Source organism: Pinus tabuliformis, chromosome 4_2, assembly GCF_031772625.1.
Source record: "Pinus tabuliformis cultivar Carrire ecotype Pingquan chromosome 4_2, CPIR1, whole genome shotgun sequence".
Classification (NCBI taxonomy): domain Eukaryota; kingdom Viridiplantae; phylum Streptophyta; class Pinopsida; order Pinales; family Pinaceae; genus Pinus; species Pinus tabuliformis.
Window position 1 is genome coordinate 760,033,821 of NC_142304.1, and position 19,082 is coordinate 760,052,902.

At 38.4% G+C, this 19,082-nt stretch overlaps 1 protein-coding gene across 1 annotated transcript in view; it reads right to left on the bottom strand.

Moving 5' to 3' along the window:
* The window catches only part of SCC3 (sister-chromatid cohesion protein 3), a 251,397-nt gene that overhangs the window by 91,994 nt on the left and 140,321 nt on the right, over positions 1 to 19,082 (bottom strand). Inside the window, 6 exon segments of the mRNA XM_089424129.1 lie at positions 17,265 to 17,374; positions 17,480 to 17,624; positions 17,753 to 17,953; positions 18,069 to 18,206; positions 18,295 to 18,495; positions 18,615 to 18,776. Coding sequence (XP_089280255.1) covers positions 17,265 to 17,374; positions 17,480 to 17,624; positions 17,753 to 17,953; positions 18,069 to 18,206; positions 18,295 to 18,495; positions 18,615 to 18,776 — 957 coding nt within the window.

Consider the following 19,082-nt stretch of genomic DNA (forward strand, 5'->3'; position numbering starts at 1 on the left):
GTAGTCCAATATATTTTCAGCAAACTTTACATCTCTTCTAATGATAACATTTTTGGATTTAAGTTGAAGAAGTCTATATCCTTTGACATCTTCAGAATATCCAACAAAAATACATTTTTCACTCTTAGGTTCTAAGGCTTTATGTTTCTCCTCTGGAATATGGGCCCATGCTTCACTTCCAAAAACACGAAAGTGACTTACATCTAGTTTAATTGAGCTCCATGCTTCTTCTGGAGTGATATTCTTTAAAATCTTAGTAGAAGTGTGATTTACTATGAAATTTGCACAATTAATTGCTTCTGCCCAAAAATTAAGACTAAGCCCTTTAGACTGAAGCATACAATTAGCCATTTCCTTTAAGGTGCAATTCTTCCTTTCAGCGACACCATTTTGTTGTGGAGTATATGAAACAGTTTGTTGCAATTGAATTCCATGCTCAATGCAAAAGTTGATGAATTTGTTGTTAACATATTCTCCGCCATTATCAGATCTTAACTTAAGAATTTGATGTCCAGATTGTTTCTCAACAAAGGCCTTAAAGGCCAAGAACATGTTAAAGACTTCACTCTTGAGTTTTAAGAAGTATACCCAAGTGCGTCTGGAGAAATCATCAATGAAAGTTAAGAAATATTTGTAGCCAAAAAATGAAACAATTGGAAGTGGACCACATAAATCACTATTCACAAGTTGTAAAGGGGTTGAGGCGTGCCAAGACACGTTTTTCAAAACTATCCCGATTATGTTTTCTGAGTACACATCCAGAACAAACACCATCTCTGCAAGATACCATAGGAAGCCCTGTCACCACATTTTCTTTACATAGATTTTGAAGGGAGCGATAGTTTAAGTGACCAAATTGCTCACGCCAAAGTTTGCTCACATCATCATTATGAGCAACCAATACCGAGGGAAGAGTTGATGACCCAAAGTTGTTAACCTTATACAACCTTGTAGAATCATCAGCGATGCCAGTAGCTAAAATCTGTCTAAGATCTCTTAGGTTCTTAATTACAACATCATGAGGTGAAAATTCATCGATTTTACCTTCACCTGAATGAGTTATCTAATATATAGATAGAAGGTTGCAGGATAAAGTAGGAACACAGAATACATCATTAAATTGACCATTGTCTAGATGAATAGTTCAAGTCCCTACAACACTAAGAGATCTATCATCACCAACATATATGTTTTTGGTGTTACAATCATTTAAAGAAAAAAACATGGCTTTTTTTTTTCCATGTGATAAGAAGCTCCAAAATCAATGAGCCACTCATGAGAATGAAAAGAAGATACATTTAATGCATAACCAGACCGAGATGCTTGACAACCAGATGCAGAAAGTGTTATTTCTGAAGATGAAGTTGAAGATGAAGAGTGCTCCAAATGGATGTTATGCTTCTTCATGGTTGCTTCCAAGGCTTCCATCTTCTTAAATCATTTAGATTCTAAGTGGCCATCACGATTACAAAAGTTGCAATGTCTATCAGTGTTCTTCTGTTTGTTTTTATTTGCCTTATCATTTTGTTGAATTGATTTTTCATTTTGGGACTGAAATTGCTTACGACCCTTGTTTGGTTTAGGACCATTCTTTTTAGGATGCTACTTTTTAGGATTCTTTGAATTTGGTTGTTGTTGGGCTACTAAGGCTTTCTTAGAAGAGTTTTCAGTATTAAGAAGACCAAGACATAATAGTTTTTCTTGTTCTCTTATTAAAGAATCACAAAAAGCATCAAAAGAGGGGGACTTGTAGGCTTTTCCTTGAGAAATAAAAGCTTCTCTAGTAGAATGGAAGGTGTAAACAAACATGGAGTAGGCGAGTCATAACTTAGTAAGAATGGAATATATAGGCTACCATCTTCTTTCTTAACCTTAGCAACTTCCAAGAGAAGTCTAAGAGTCTTGAACTTGGACAAAAAATCTTCAATTGAAGAAAAATTATCGGGGTCCAACATAAGCAACTCATTTTCGAGTTGATGGGCTCCAATTTCATTTTTAATTCCAAAAACTTTATTGAGTTGTTTCATTACTTCATCAGGGGTATCAATTTCTGCAATATGGAATCTAAGGTCTGGAGAAATAGACATCCCTATCAACCCACGTGTTTGATCTTGCTTATTTTTCCATTTGGCTTGCTTATCTTCATCTTTAGGTTTAGACTTTTGGCCTAAGGCTATTCTATAAAGACCTTTACTTCTAAGTAAATCCACAATGTAGGATAGCCATTAGAAGTAGTTGGTGCTATCAAGAATAACTAGAAATGGACTTTCCATTTTTTTTTTAAATTGAAGCTGAAGATGTTGAAACTAAGTGTTACAATGGTTAGCTCTTGAAAAATTAGGCCAATTCAAAAAAACAGCTCTGAAAACGGCTTCCGGATGAAGAAGTTATGACTTTTTGAAGAAAAGTTGTTGAAGATGCCGACGAACCACATAAATGTTGGGAAGTGAATGATAATGTTATATTTAAACCCCCCCGCCACGGCCATCTTCCAAACTTAATCTAATTAGCTCACTTTCAAAAATAAAAATATTTTATATGACCCATTTTTATAAATAAGTGAGTCATTTTTACAATGGTACTTTATGAACTATCCACTAAATTGTAACTTAAATAAAAGATAAAGTGACTTTAAAATTATAAGTGACTCACTTTTTATAATTTGTGAGATCACTTTTACATAAAGTAACTTTAAAACATAAGTTACATGCGTTTTTTGAAAAAGTAACCCAACAAAAAGAAAGACTTGAACCCAAGACCTCTATTCTCATAAAGTAACTTTGGACCAAGTGAGTTAGTTTAAAAGGTTAGTAATTTTTGGAAAAGAGTAAGGGGTTTTTTTTTTGCTCAATGAAGCTTTTGAATGCGTCTTTACTTGAAAAACCCCCTTTTTGCCTACAAAACAAAAAAAACCACACAAACCAAAACGAACACGCAAAAGTAATCCAAGTCTTACAACTTAAAGTTAGATTTCGCTGGAAACTATATATTTTCGTCTATGTTTCTGGTTTTCCAAGATCACACTAGGGCGTGGCGGAAAAGAGCATACGCATGAGAAAAATCTTTTCTTTCTGTTTTTGGTTTGCCTAAATCGCACAGAGTTGCGAAGCAAAGAACATACATAGAAATGAAAGGTATAGATCCGGTAATAAAAAAAATTATAGAGGACTCTAAACCGAAATAAATGGAGAGATAAATAACTAAAACTGCAAATAAACATTGTATACTCTCCAAGTTGGTGTCCTTCCCTTCACACATTACTCCTTTCTATGATGACTGGGTCTCTTATTTTCCCACCTCCCGCCCTAATAGTCCCACATATGATTCTTCCTATCTCTACTTTTTCATTTGTCGCATGAGTAATCATGGGAGCAGGTGTTCTCATATTAACTGGATGATCTATAGGTTGCATTGGATGTATGATTACACTTAGTAGTTGCATAATGTAGCCATGCATGTTAGAGTAAGATGCATAGCATACTTATTTTGTATTAGAATTTAATATCATATTGTGTTATTGTTACAGTCCAACCCTAACCCCCTTATTTATGTAATAGGATCGAGTCATAGTTATAGAGTCAATAAAGCCCATATTAATAATTGTAAGTGGTTAACCCGCATTTAATGAAGGGATCACAGTTAGTTGCAAATGGGCCATGGTATTAGATAGATGGTATTAATAAGAACCATGGTATTGCCCCATGGTATTGCATGTATGAATCCTATATAAAGGATAGAGACTCCCCTCGAGGAGCATCGTGTCTTATTTTGTATGAGCTCAGCTCTATTAGAGGTTGCCCCCTCGAAGAGGCAAGTGAACATTGCTTTCTGAACAATAAAATACTTCTTGTTATTTCTCATTGTTCTATGTCCTGGGTATATTTCTTCGCATATTTGGTATTCTGGTATCATCTTGCAGGTTAAGAGTATAACAGTTATCATGCTAGATTAGACGCATATAGACTAGATTTACATTCTAGAGTAGATTTTCTTTCCTAATGATTTTGATGGACTAACAAAGCATGGGCAATCAAGGGATGCCAGCAAAACATGTTGCCCTATTTGCTTCATCAATGATGTGTAGGTAACATGTTTGCGGTCCCACGAAATTGTTGGTGTTCTCATGACCTCCCCGTTCGAGTACATGGCTCGTGCACTCTACTGAGAGCTCATGTCCCAATTAGAGCCAGATGTTAACCACCACCAGTGGTTAACCCCTATAAGAGAAATTTTCTCCTAGAGATGTCTTTGTTAGTTTTTGTAGCATCGGATGTGTTCTAGCCACGAAATTTTGTGAAGAGGCTAAAATACATGAGATCTCCAAAACCCAGAAATCGTTTCTAGAAATTCTGCCTAGAAATGACTTAATTAGATTATTAACCAGTTTTAAATATTTCCTAAGTCTAAACTTAGGAAATACGATTAATTAATATGTATTAATTAAGTCAAGGCAAGAATCATCTAAAAACTCACACGAATCAATCCAAAGATGATCCTAGCCATCGATTATGTTTTAATCTTAGTCGTTGGTGCTCCAACAGAGGATTATAAGAGGAGTTCGATGTTGTGATGGAGAAGACACTTCATCAGTTCGATTTCTGAGCAGATCGATTTCCAGAGTAGTAGCAGCCAATTGTCGGAGAGAGAGCTAGAGATCGAAGCAGTGAGAAAGAGGCAGAGACAGTGAGGCTATAGGAGGCATTCCAGATCCAGCGAGTGCATTTGTAGAAAGGCAGAAATGACTAAATTAGATTATTAGTCAGTTTTTAAATATTTCCTAAGTCTAAACTTAGGGAATATGACTAATTAATCATAATTAATTAAGTTAAGGTGTGAATGTTCTAAAAACTCACAGGGATCGACTTCAAGTTAATCCTAGCCATCAATTAAGATCTAATCTTAGTCATTGAAGTCTCAACAGAGAATTATAAGAAGTCGATGGGCACTTGGAAAAGATTCTTGAGAAGTTCAATTTCATGAGTAGATTGATTTCCAGAGTAGCAACAGGCAGTTGCTGGAGAAAGAACCAACGAGATCGAAGCAGTGAGCGAGGGGCATAAACAGTGAATCGAAGGAAAGATTTTCCAAATCCGAGGAGGCAGTAGCAAGTGAGTCGAATTATCCCCAAGAGGCAATGCTATGGGACTGTGCAGTGCTTTAGTCAGGCAAATCGATTTGGAGAGACGAAAAATCGTTCTCAATTCCAAAGGCCAGGAAGGAGTCCCAAAGGGTCGGAGAGACGATTTTCTCAGCTTCTAGAGGCAGAACGACTTCATCTGAGCCCAGTCCAAAGCAATTCGTCCAGCTAGCCACGCAGAGCAGCGCAAAGGCTGACGCATTGCTCTAGGAGGCCGAGTTTCAAATAAGGAAAGTCCAGCCAGAGATTGCTTGTGGGAGAAGTGTAATTCCCTTCAGTATTTTACTCTGATTTCTTTTCTTTGGATAGCCAATTGGGCATCCATAGATGTACTCAGATTTCACTATTGCATAATAAATAAAACCCTCACTATTGCATCGGTTTTCCCAAGTTGGGTTTTTCCAGGGACATTGGTCCAAAAATAATTGTGTCCACTAGCATTTCTTCCAGCGTTTATTCTTCCGCAGTTTTATTTGTGTAGGTTGCAGTGTGAGTTATTCACTATTTGTTGTAGGAAACAGTAAATAAATTGTTAATTAAAAACAACAATTAGGTAAATAATTTCCAATTGTTACAATAGGATTCAGGTTTCTGAATTTTCACAAATACAAAGAGCCTCCAAAAGACTTCACTGGCATAGGACCACATACATCAAAATGGATTAAGTCCAAAACTTCTTTGGATCTACTTTCGTTGCTTGGAAAAGGATTCTTAACATTCTTTCCAAGCGCACATCCTTTACATACTCCTTCATGATCTTCCTACAAATATAAAACACCTGAAACCATTTTCTTTAAGACTGGAAGAGCTTTATAGTGAAGGTTAGCATATCTTCTATGCAAAAGCTAACATGGATTAATATCATTATATACAAGTGTTTGAGTAGGTTGTTATAAAAGTCTATACAACCTTCCTTCACGAACTCCAATTACTCTTGTATAATCAATACTAGAGCCTTTGGGCCAAACAAGAGTTTTGCCATCAACAAAAGCTACTCTATCTCCTTTATCTTCCAAGCATGAAATAGAAACCAAATTCTTCTTCAAACCTGGCACATATAATATGTTACTGAGATGAATGTTATAACCTAATTCTAGCTCAATGGATATCTTTCCAATGCCTTTGACTGCATAACAGTGGTTGTCTCCAAGTTCCATCTTTTGTGCTAATCTTCCTTCCATCAGACTTGTGAGGTTGCCTCTATCTCCTGTCATGTGCCTTGAGGCACCACTATCTACTAGCCACAAGCCTTCACTATCTACAACAGAACCAGTAAGAGCAGAGAAATAGAAGAGTTCTTTATTACCTGGATTTTTGTTCTTTGGTCTCTTTGGAAGTTCTTCAAAATCTGCAACAAAGGCATGCTACTTTCCCTATTTCTTTCTATGATTCGATCTTTCAGGACAATCGTGTCTAAGTGACCAAACTTGGGATGTTGATAACATTCAACCTTTGACATGTCTCTCTTTCATTGAGGGGAAGATCTTCTTTCTTTCGTTCTTCTTCCTTCATTTCTTCTTCCTCCATTTCTTCCTTGAAAACCAAACTCCTTTCTTCCTCCACCTTTCTTGAAATGTGTTGCGTATGCTTGAGAATAGCCTTCATTATATCTTTGAATCTTTCTTCTTGATATGACCCTTGATTCTTCTTGAGTACAATTGGCCCATAGTTCATCACATGGAGCATCTTTTCTAGCACATATTCCTACTGCAAAAGCGTCCCATGATTCAAGTAGACCATTGAGTGTTGTAGTTACTAATTCCTTATCAAAAATGACTTCATCAATTGCTTGTAGTTGATCTCTTAGTTGAGATATCCTCATGAAATATGAGGCTATAATATCATTCCTTGTCATTCTAACATCACAAAGTTCATTCTTCAAACTCATGGCTTGACCAATATTGTTGATAGTGAACAAATTGGTTAGGGCATCATACATCTGCTTTGAAGATTGAAGACTTGAAACATAGGGAATCAAATGATCCTTGATAGAGTCCACAATGATGCTCATGGTTGTGATATCATCCTTCTCAAACTTTGCTTTCTCTTCATTTTTTTTGGTTCGTTGACCTTTCCTTTTACAATAACCAAGAGACCTCTTTTTGCAAGGAGAAGGTCAATCCTTGTCTTGCAAGCCCTCGAGTTTGTGGCTCCTTGTAATTTGTTTTCTGCCATCATGTGGGAACCCATGGTCATAAACAAGCACATAGATTGTAGATCTAGGGTTTAAGAGTGATCTCTTACCAACCAGCCTAGAACCCTCTAAACTCTGGATCTATCAAGCGCCGAGAGGGATCAAATCTCTCAAGCTGCAAACCTCTTTTTTGAGTGCAAAACTTAACGAAAGGTTTGCACCTATAGAGATTTGATCCCTATCAGAGCTTGATGGATCCAAAGTTAAGCTGGATCTATGTTGCTTTAATTATTAATAATTATAATTAATAATTTTTTACTTTATTTTATTTTATTTTAATTTATGTTTAATTTTCATGTAATTTCACTGAGTCAAAATATTTTAATTAATAATTATAATTAATAATTTTATTTAATTTTTCATTTTTATTTTTATATAGTTTGACCTGGTCAGAACATTTAGATAACATAACATAACAAGACATTACAAAATCTCTTCCATATTGGATTGGAAAGTGTCTCTTAGCACAAAAATGTAATATATATATATATATATATATATATATATATATATAGTGAAATGAGAGATGGTTTTTGGGCATGTGATATTGATGAGTCATGGTATTGGCCCATGGTATTATAACAAAAACTATTTACAAGTTAATAATAGCCATGTAAAGTCGACTCCGAAGCACCGTGTTGCAGCGCCTCAGGGTCTAGGGTAATAGCCCCCATATGACCTCCTGCAGTAGCTATCCATCTGCATTCGCTACCTACCTGTTGCATCCTTCACCGTTACGACGTGCGCACTCGCTCCTCCTCCTTTGATCGACCGATACTGCATCCCTGACTCCGTTCGCCACTGTCGGAATGGACTCGGAAGTTGTCGACTATTCAGCCAACCCGAATCCCTACAAGACAATATGGTCGCACCCACATGCCGTGTCAGGTTCTGGCTCATATTGTTCTCCGCCTTTCTCGCAACCCAAATAGCTACCTGTCACGGATCTCCCTGGGCCATCTGTGCCCTACCCGCCAAATTCTGTCACTCTGGACGCCTCTTATGGTCTTGAAATCCCTTCGCTTTCCCCTGCAACGCTCAATCTTATTGCGGCATGCATTGCTCCCTCTCCTTTGTTTGATTCCCCTCTCACTGATTTCCCCCATTCCTCTGCTCCCTCTGTCACCCCCTTGACTATCGGAATCACACAATCAGGGCTTTCCTCCCCCCACTTCACTTCTCCGGCAAGCATTCCTAACCCTAACCCTACTTGTCCGCTGCACAACTTCCCAATCCCTTCGCGTTGTTTTAGTATTCTGGTCTCTAACCCTAGGAGTTCCTCCCACTCTCCACATGTGACATTTCACAATAGCAGGGATCCCTTCCGAGACCACTTGACAGCACCTTGGTCCAACAAAGTGAAGAAAGGAAAGTGCGTAAAAGCGATGGACAAGGACATCAATCTCACGCTGGGGGAAGATCTCACAATGGGAGATGTGGTGGATACTGCTAACAGGGTTTTGGTGGGGCGAGTTAGGGGTCGAACCTATACGGCTAAGAGACTTCGACTCTGGACTATGGAAAGTTGGGGTTCCCTTCTAAAAGAACTGCCATCGATCATTGTTCTCACTCGCGGGTGGTTTGCTCTCAGTTTCCACTGGGAGGAATATACAGATTGGATCCTCTTGCGTTATTGGCATATTGAACTCGCCCCGGTGCTACTTAAACGATGGAGCCCCTTGTTTGATCCAGAAAGGGAGCAGCTGGGTGCAGGTCCAATATGGGTTCTTCTTCCAAGGCTACCACTACACTTTTGGTTGGAGGATGTGTTCATTCGCATTGGTAATGCACTGGGCACTTATCTAGATCATGACAAGATATACGAATCTCCAGGCAACAGGTCCATGGCGCGCATCCTGGTTCCACTAGATACAAGGGAAGGATTGGAGGAGAAGATCACCCTTCACTGGAGGCATTTTTCTCGCAAGCAAATCCTTGACTATGAAGGGGTCCCCTTTAGGTGCCGAAGATGTCACAAGGTCGGGCACCTGTATAAGGAATGTCCTCTTGTTTCGACATCGACTTCTCCTTCAGCAAAGGGCAAAAAGCATCAGCAACCAAAAGAACCTCAGGTGGAAGATCAACCTTCTTGCCCTGCAAGTCCGATGGATATGGTTGGGGAAATTGTTCGGCCACCATGCATTGTCCAAGTAAGCTTATTTCCCAGCCCATGACGAGATCACAGACTATTGTGGCAGCTGTTCATTCAACGGGTACATCTCCTCCTCTTTGTTCCTTTGTTTCATTAATTGGTAATTTACTGCATTCATTGTCTGCTTTTGCATCCATCCCCAGTTTGAACTCTTCCCCTCTCACTTATCCGCTTGATCCTCCACCGGTTATTTACTCCACCACCCCCCTGTTGTCTATAGCTCTAGCCCATCTAATCCATCTAAGCCTACCATCTCTTCTCCTCACATCCATATAATCACCAATCCCAGACCCCTTCTTTACCTGATCCGATTAGATTAGGTATCACATCTCCTGTTGTGGAGACCAAACCCTCTCAGGGGCAACCTTCTAAGATTTCAAAAGCCATTACGCTTGTAGGGGTCGATGTGGCCCTAGGCAGATAGAACACCATTGATAGGGTTCTTAGAGCAAAGAACACCCTAGCTCTGGTTCCCCCATGAAGTGGCTATCATTTAATTGCAGGGGTTTAGCTAGTCCCTCTAAAAAACTAGCTCTCAAGAGGCTCTTGGACACTGAGCCATATGACATTATTTTTTACAAGAAACCCTAGGGATGGCCAAGCAGATTACCTGGATTCTTTGCTCATTGATGCCTGGTTGGTGCTTTCATGCCTTAGATGTCATTGGGAGATCAGGGGGAATTGCATTGGGCATGAATTCTCATTCCATAAACCCTATCTCTATTTGGGGAGGCCCTGGGTTCCTTGGAATGGACATCTTCTCCTTGGAGCTAGGCAGGAATCTTCGCATAGTCAATATATATGCTCCTAATCACAATAGGTTGGAATTCTGAAACAACCTATTAGGGCTCTCCCTGATAAATAACATTACCATACTGGGAGGCGATCTTAACTTCACCATTGACCATGAAGAATCCTGGGGTCATCATTCACATATGGATCTTTCTCAGATTGACTGGATCAATTATTGGAGCAACATCAGCTTATAGATATCCCTATGAACAAAAAGATGCCTACTTGGCATAACAGGAGGATTGTAGATGCAGCATTAGGAAGAAGATTGGATCGTTTCCTCATCAAAGAAGATTTGTTAGCTACTCTCACAAATTACAGACAGTGGGTGGGATTTGGTGGGATCTCTAATCATTCCCCCATCTATCTAGAGCTGGTTGGCCCATCCCAAAAGCCCAGGTCCCCCTTCAAATTCAACTCGACCTGGTTAAAGGATCCCAATTATCACAGGTTAGTTAATGAGTATTGGAGAGATCACCCCCCATCAAATGATCACTGTTTGGCAGAAGGATTTTGTCAGAACCTCATGAATCTTAAAAGACTCTCCATAACTTGGGCCAAAGCTAAGAAAGCCAGAGATGATCAGACTCTCTGTGATCTTGAACACCAAATTGCTGATCTGACTGATGACCAAGGCGGGTACACTTCTATTGAAGCAAAGGCCACACTGACTGAGCTGGAGGCACAAAGATCCAAGATTCTGCTGGATCGGGAGGAGACATGGAGACTCAGAAGTAGAGCTATTTGGCTACAAGCAGGGGATGACAACACAAAATTCTTTCACAACTTTGCCAAGGGGAGGAGGGCCAGCAATACCATTTGGAAGATGCCGACTGAACATGGTCAGCCAACTCATACCTTTCATCAATTGGCACACTTGGGGAATACACACTTTCAACAGCTCTTCAAAGCTCCCCCCGGAGCATCACTTGCAGAAATTATTCGCATAGTTGGACACTTCCCTAGATTTGTGGATCCTGATTTATTCGAGGATCTTAACAAACTTGTATCTATGGGAGAATTGGAGAGCACCTTGAAATGGTTCAAGAAGGACAAAAGTCCAGGTCCTGATGGTTGGTCGGTGGAATTCTACCTATCCTTCTTCGAAACCATTGGATCAGACCTTCTTAATGTTATCGAGGAATGCAAATCTACTGGGAGAATGTATGAAGCTATCAAAACTACTTTCATTGCCCTTATACCTAAGGTGGACTCCCCTCAATCCTTTAATGACTTCTGGCCCATCTCCCTTTCCAACTGTCTGTACAAGATTATTGCTAAGATCATAGAAATCGTATCAAGCCTATCCTCTCTGATAACATATCCTCTAAACAATTTGCATTTCTCCACAATCGACAGATCCACGAAGCCATTGGCACCACCCAGGAAGCCCTCCATTCTATCAAGTTGAAGAATCTGAAAGGAGCCATACTCAAGATTGATCTCTCAAAGGCATTTGACCGAGTCAGTTGGCTCTATATCAGGATGTTATTAACTCACCTTGGCTTCCCTATCCCCTTCATTCGATGGATTATGTGTTGTATAACTTCTGTCTCTTTCAGCGTTCTCATAAATGGCTCTGCTTCCAACTTCTTCCATGCAGAGAGGGGCCTCAGGCAGGGTTGCCCACTCTCCCCACTCCTCTTCCTGATAGTCATGGAGGGATTAAACAGGCTGATCTCGCATGAAAAAAGAGTTGGAAGGTTGTAGAGCCTCAAAATCACGGATCAATGTATCCTTACACACCTCCTTTTCGTGGATGGTGTGCTCATATTTCTCAATGGAGGCATACATGACTACAACACTCTATCTGGTGTAATGCATTTATTTTGTACATCAACGCGGATGGAAATTAACTGACCAAAGTCCACCATTACCTTCTCGGAATGCTCTCCACAGGAACATCGTCATGCCTATCTGAAGTTTCCCTTCCAAAGTCTACAGCTGGAGGAGGGTTTAAAATGCCTAGGATTCCGCATCAAATCATATCGATACAAAATTTCTCACTGGACCTGGTTGGTGGCTAAGGTAGAAAAAAGGATTAACAACTACAGCGATCGTTTCTTATCCAAGGCAGGGTGTTTGGTGCTTATCAAATCCATTCTTGAAGCCACTCTAGTTTACTGGATGTCGCTTGTCTAGATACCTTAAGGCATACTCTCTAGAATACAAAGGATTTGCTGCAATTTCCTCTGGAAGGGGCATAAGGAAGGAAAACCATTTTCCTGGGTAAAATGGAGCCGCATTGCTTTGCCAAAAAAATGGGGGGGTATGGGGCCTCAAAGATCTCCCTGCCTTTGCACATGCATTGGCTGCCAAATTGGGTTGGCTCCTCCTAAAGACCAAAAGTCTGTGGACAGAAGTGGTCACTTATAAATATATTTGGCCTCAAAATCTCATGGATTGGGTTCAATTACCATCTTGGAACAAACATGGTATATCTGTTATTTGGAAAGTTGTCATACAAACTCTCCCCACCATCAAGAGAGGATTAACTTGGCAAATAAACAATGGCACAGCAGTTTGCATTGGGGTCGACCCATGGATTGGATGCAACAATCTGTACCAACTCCCTCCGGCACTGATTGCATTTCTTAACAACAGGGGCATCGTCACAATAGCACATATTGTGGATCAGCTGAATTCGTCCATATTCCAACAAGCATGGAAGTCAGCAGTAAATCTCAATATCCCTGAACAGTGGGCTCAGGATTGGAGGCAATACACTACTGCATTATCAGAATCACATGTTCGAACAAGGGATGATGATGATGAATTGATTTGGGCCCCGGCAACACATGGAGCATATTCACCTAAAGAGGGATACCCCATTATCCACAGTGCTCATAAGCCCACTATTCTAGAAGGTTGGTGGCGCGCGATCTAGAAACTTAAGGCACCTCCTCGTATGCGCCTCTTCATGTGGAACATCATCATGAACAAGACACCTACAGGCATTAATCTGATGAAAAGATCCTTTCAAGGTCCATCTTGGTGTGTCATATGTCATCGGGAGGAGGAATCAAATGATCATTTATTCCTGTCCTGCACAACCACTCATCAAGTTTGGGAGCAGGTGTTGTCAGCGTTAAATATCATTCAGAGATGGGAAGGAAACAACATCAAGGAGGCATGGAACAATTGGTGGAATGCATCCCCCACAATGAAAATCCGCAATCTTCCATTGGTCACTTGCTGGAATATCTGGTTAAGCAGGAACAAAATCATTTTCAAAAACATGCAAATCAATGTTGTTAAAAGCGCGAGCGGGATTAAATCGGCGCCGGGAATGAAGCGGAAAAAATCGGAAAAAGCGGGAAAAAAGCGGAAAAAAGCGTTTGGTACAAAAATATTCATTTTTTTTCATTTTTTTTCAATTTTCATTATAAATCGCGCTGCCAGGGACCCCCTAGCTTTTTTACAAAAAATCGCGCTTTTTTCGAAAAAAGCGGCAAAAAAAATTTTAGGCGCTTTTTTCCCATAAAAAGCGCGATTGAATCGGCTTAGGGAAAAAAGCGCGCTTTTAACAACACTGATGCAAATCAGATGGCCACTAATTATTTCTAGGATTTGCAACAGTTACAATGAAATTCCGGAGGATGAACAACCCTCCCCTGCCCGATCTATCACCCCTGAAGTCATTGACCATGAACACCCATGGGCCTACTTTGACGGTTCAGCCCAAGACCAGGGGTGTGGGGGGGGGGTCTCCTACTTCACCTATCTGATTCTCATTCCTTCCGCATTCGTATGGGCCTGGGTGTTGGCACTAACAACTTTGTTGAGCTCATCTCGCTTCGTCATCTATTATATTTTGCACTGAATCATAACTATAGACACATTCAGATCTTTGGGGATTCTAAGATTGTTATCAATTGGTTCAATTGCACATCTGTATGCCATGTACATTCACTCAAGAACATTTTGGATGATGCATTATTTTTAAAATCACAATTTGATCAGATTACATGTATTCATATTTACAGGGAGCGCAACAAAATTGCGGATCAGCTTTCAAAAGAGGCAGCGCATCAACCTAGGGGTGAATGGTTGATTCAGGAACAAAGACAGGAAGAGGCTTGTTAGTACTACCATGGGCCTTCTATAGATTGGACGTAGCAATGGGCCGACAGGCCCTAATTTATCATAGATTATTTGATGCATAACCTAGCAGAAAATCTACAGCAAAGCAATTTTGAAATTTTGTATATTTTTGTATAACTTTTACTGAACTTTGAAGGTCCACCCTAAATGGGTAATCATGTACAAACTTATATATTTTTTGATGACTACGGTCACACATACAACGTATGCCATGGGCATCTACAGCGTGTAATTTTCCACATATAATAGAAAATTACGATTTTTCCTAGGGGAAAAAAATAGCCATGTAAAGTGGGCATGAATATCCATGGTTAAAAAATATTGTTATATTGTAAGTTTATTGTAAGTATTAAAGTTTTTATGTGCTTATTAATTAAATTTAAATATAGTTGCATAATCATTATTTTAATTTATAAGGTAAAATAGATCTTAACTTATATGTTATATATTTTAAAGTGATATGTAAATTATGATTTTCTTTTATCTAAAAAGTTATTCGTAATTTTATTAAAAAACAAAAGTATAATATAACAATTTGAATTTTATTATTTTTATTACTTGTAACTTTTTATGGACACTATAACATTTGTGCTCTATATTACTTTTAACCATTTATTATTATTTAATTCACTTGACATGTCAATGTTTACAAGTCTTTTGCGCCTTATAAATTGAACACATCAATATAAATTTAATATATTGAGCTGACATTTAAAAATGTTTACATACTTACATTACACCTACACATCTCTCCTAATACTAGGTTGTAGAGCGCCTCTCGACGCAAAGAGTGAAAGTTTCTTCAAGAGCGATATCAACGTCCTTGTCGTCACCAAAGCTCTCATACCATGTTGATTTTTCAAGTGCAATAGATACAAGCACAATATTTCTGAACTATTGGTAAATACTTCGAATGATATGGATCTTCTTTTAACAATTCCGAGTTATCATTAAGCAATTACACTTCAAAAAATCAACCATAAACCATAAAAACAGTAGTGATCACAATGCACAAAAAGAGAAAACAAGATTTACCCTAGGAAAACCCACATGGGGGAAAAACCTAGCAACCTTTTTCTTACAGAAATTATTTAGTTCAACAAGAGATACATCTAATATGGCTAGTCAACTATGACATCAACAAGATCAACATGCTTTGTCAAACCTGGTCTCCAGCCCTCAAGTCAAGTCAAACCAAGTCCAACTTCTACCCTTCAAAATTTCAGCCTTCTTAGATTTGCCCAAAATTTTGGCATGCCCATAAAAATTGCCTAGAAATTCGGCCTGCCCATAAAACTGCCCAGTTAAAGTCACACGTGTGGAATCTTTAGAGAGAGATAAATGTGAGCTAGAGAGAGATCTTCGTCCTTCTTCTTCCTCTTGTCCTTCGTTTGGATGCCTACAACTTGTCTTCTTGTGTGATGGTTGAATGGTGCTCTTGTGGAGGAGCTCGATTGTCTTTGTATAGTGATCCACCTGCCCGAATTGGTGTGTCTGTTCACTGGGCCGCCTTGACTAACTTGGAGCCAAAATTTCAAATTTCGAAATTCTCTCTTTTAAATCCAACATGAAGAACATGTCTTATACAATTTCTTTCAAGGACTAAATAATCAAAATCACATGATAAACATGTCTTCAAATGCCTTTTACATTACAAAGACAAAAATATAACTATGAAGACCAACCATAGCTACAAAAATTCAACAGTCAGTCCAATCATCAGCTCTGCTAGGGCTTCTGGTCATTGATTTGCAGCCTGCATTTTTCCGTATAAAAGGCTAAAAACCTCATAGATGATATTCTATTAATAGTGAAAGAAAAATTTTATGAGTTTCTTATTTGCTCCTCCAACATTCTAGGCCCAAATTAAAAACAGACAACTTAAAACTTGCTAACACAATCAGTCATTCTCTAATGATGTCATAGCCTAGGTTTTAAATCACAATCAAGGATAGAAAAGGGAAAAGGAAGATCCAGATATAATGGACATTTGGAAACCTTATTGATTGTGAAAACACTAAATATGAATTTAGATGGAATCCTATGACACTCTCAGGCAACATGGATCCCAAATAACATGATATAACACATGCTCAGCAACCAAATATCCAATAAAATGGATCAAACGCATTCAAGTAGAGATCATAAGGCATGCATGGAACAACCTAGGCAAATTGTTGTCAATTCTTGAAGATAGGTGTAGCATAAAACAAATAGAATGAGTATAATGTAGTCATGACGAGAAAACGAGATGCATAAAGCAAAAGTTGCAAAATATTTGCATGTTGCCAATATATCTGTCATCAATCGTAATTGTCTATTCACAGAACAACCTAAGCACATTGTTGTCAATTCTTAAAGATAGGGGTAGCATGAAAAAAATAAAATGAATATATGTAGTCATCAAGAGCAGAAGAGATGCATCAAGCAAACGTTTCAAAAGTTTTACAAATGGCAGATATATTTGTCATCAAGGGTAATTATCTATAGAATTATGCCCTTCTAGCAATTGAAATTGATTGCAATGTTGTATTTTCCTTTTGTGTAGATAATGGTTCAACAGGGAAAGGTGGGAGGGGGAGCGAAGAATGCAAACGAAAGAAACAACTGATCATGTTCAGAATGACTTTCACCCCTTTCAAAAGCAAGAGAAGAAACATAATCATTATTTTTTTGTACTCAATTTCACTTTTAGAAAATAGCATGCTTGAAATGGAAATAAAAAGAGTAAAAAAATTCACAGTATAGTTTTTACTCGGGAACAGATTACTCAATCTCGAAAGCATCTGTATAATGCATGCACTTATGACTTTCTCCCTGCTACTTATTTCAGATCCTCGTGTAACATGAAAAAGTAAGAGAATTTAGTAGGTTTCAGTGTTTACCTTAGGGACCATGTCATGTGCAACCAATTTCGCTGCAGCACACATGACAACATCCTTCTGAGTTGTCTCATCAGCTTCCTCATTCATATCCTCTTCCTGTTCCTCATCATCTGGATGGTCACAAACATCATTATTTCTTTAGTCTCATATTGAAAAAATTCTAAGAGTCTATGTACTAAAATGGAAATTTAGTTAGTCCTCCAAAAGCACATTACCAGCAGCATTGAGGCGGTAATCACAAAGTTTCCAGAATTTTTTCAACATTCCCTCACTTGGAACGAACCCTAGGTTTTGCAGCTTGGTTGAGGATAACTTGGATTCACTGAACAAACTCCATACATCGGATAATATAATACATATCTGTGGCAAAATATTCAATAGCCAGAAAAAAATTTACAAGCTGTACAAATGCATGTTGAAATAAAATTCCAACTCGTGAACAAAGATTGAACACTTGCAATTCTAATATGTTTGAGATTTCAACATACCGTACAGCAAAGCATAACTCTTGCAATTCCTTGTTCCCATCTTTCAAGAACACTATCTGCAAAATATTCTAGCTGATCCATTAAATTATCATGTTTTGATAATAATGATTATGTAGCTGCTTCGGAAGGATTTTCGCTATCAATTGATCTTAAACTCCAAGCAATATGCAGATACATGTTCAAAAGAACAAGACGGATCACCTGTAAACAACTACTTCCACTGTGTAAGTAGTGTTTAATAACTATAACAATAACATACAATTCAAACTATTTTTTTATATTTATTGTCTACAAGAGCAATTGTATCAATAGGCACCTCATCATCCAAGTTGCTGAAATTTTTTATAAGACCGAGCATGTCTGAGAACAGAGATTCACTTGACACAAACTTTGATAACTGCAGTTGGTAAAGCCTTCTAAGATTCACTATCAAGGAGTACTCATCTTCAGATACCTGAAAATTATAAACATTTCATCATATATTGGGTGTATCAACACACCATTGAATATGGAAAAATTGTAAAAACAATGGACAAAATTACCCCGGCTTGTTTTATGGCAGATCTAAGCTTGAGAACAAGCTCATCTTCCAATTCCTTCAACTTATTCTGGGCAGAATCTTGCAAATCTGCCTGGCTTTCACTAGCGCAGAATGTGATTACCTTTACACATGACTTTAAAGTGTTTGCTTCCCCATGTTTGAAAAATGCTTCCTTTATAAGCTGAAGCACAGTCGTGAAATTCTGAGAATGCAACACACATCATTATTAGTAAGTACCTTTACTCACTTGACAATTCAAGGCATTCAAATATGTAGAACCAGCAAAATTTCGAATACAAACACAATTAGCTCTAGGTGTACCTGCTCTTGACGTTTGAGTGAATAAAGTTCAAGCTTCATATGCATGATTATTTCCACTATTGATGATATCTTCACCTTGTCTGCTAAATATTTTCTCAACATCTGTGGATAATGCTTCATCATACTCGCTGTTACTTCACGTTTATTATTGTCTAGTACCTCCTGCAACCACTCAGCAAAAAAATTAAAAAATAAAAAAATAAAAAAAAATTAGCATATATAATTTAGGTAAACAAGTTAACAATCTTTTGAGCAATGGTCAATTTTGAGATAAAAGTGATCTCCTTTTATTCTAATTGCAACAACTCTGTTAAAGCTTGGCAACAGCATTCCTAATAATAGTTACTTAGCGCAGCACTAAACTTAAGCCAATTTTTACTACATAATCTTCTTCTAGAGCCTCGGGACCTAAGTTGCATGAAGCGCCGAAACGTTTCAGAGTTTCCAAAAAGAGTACGTTTAGAAACA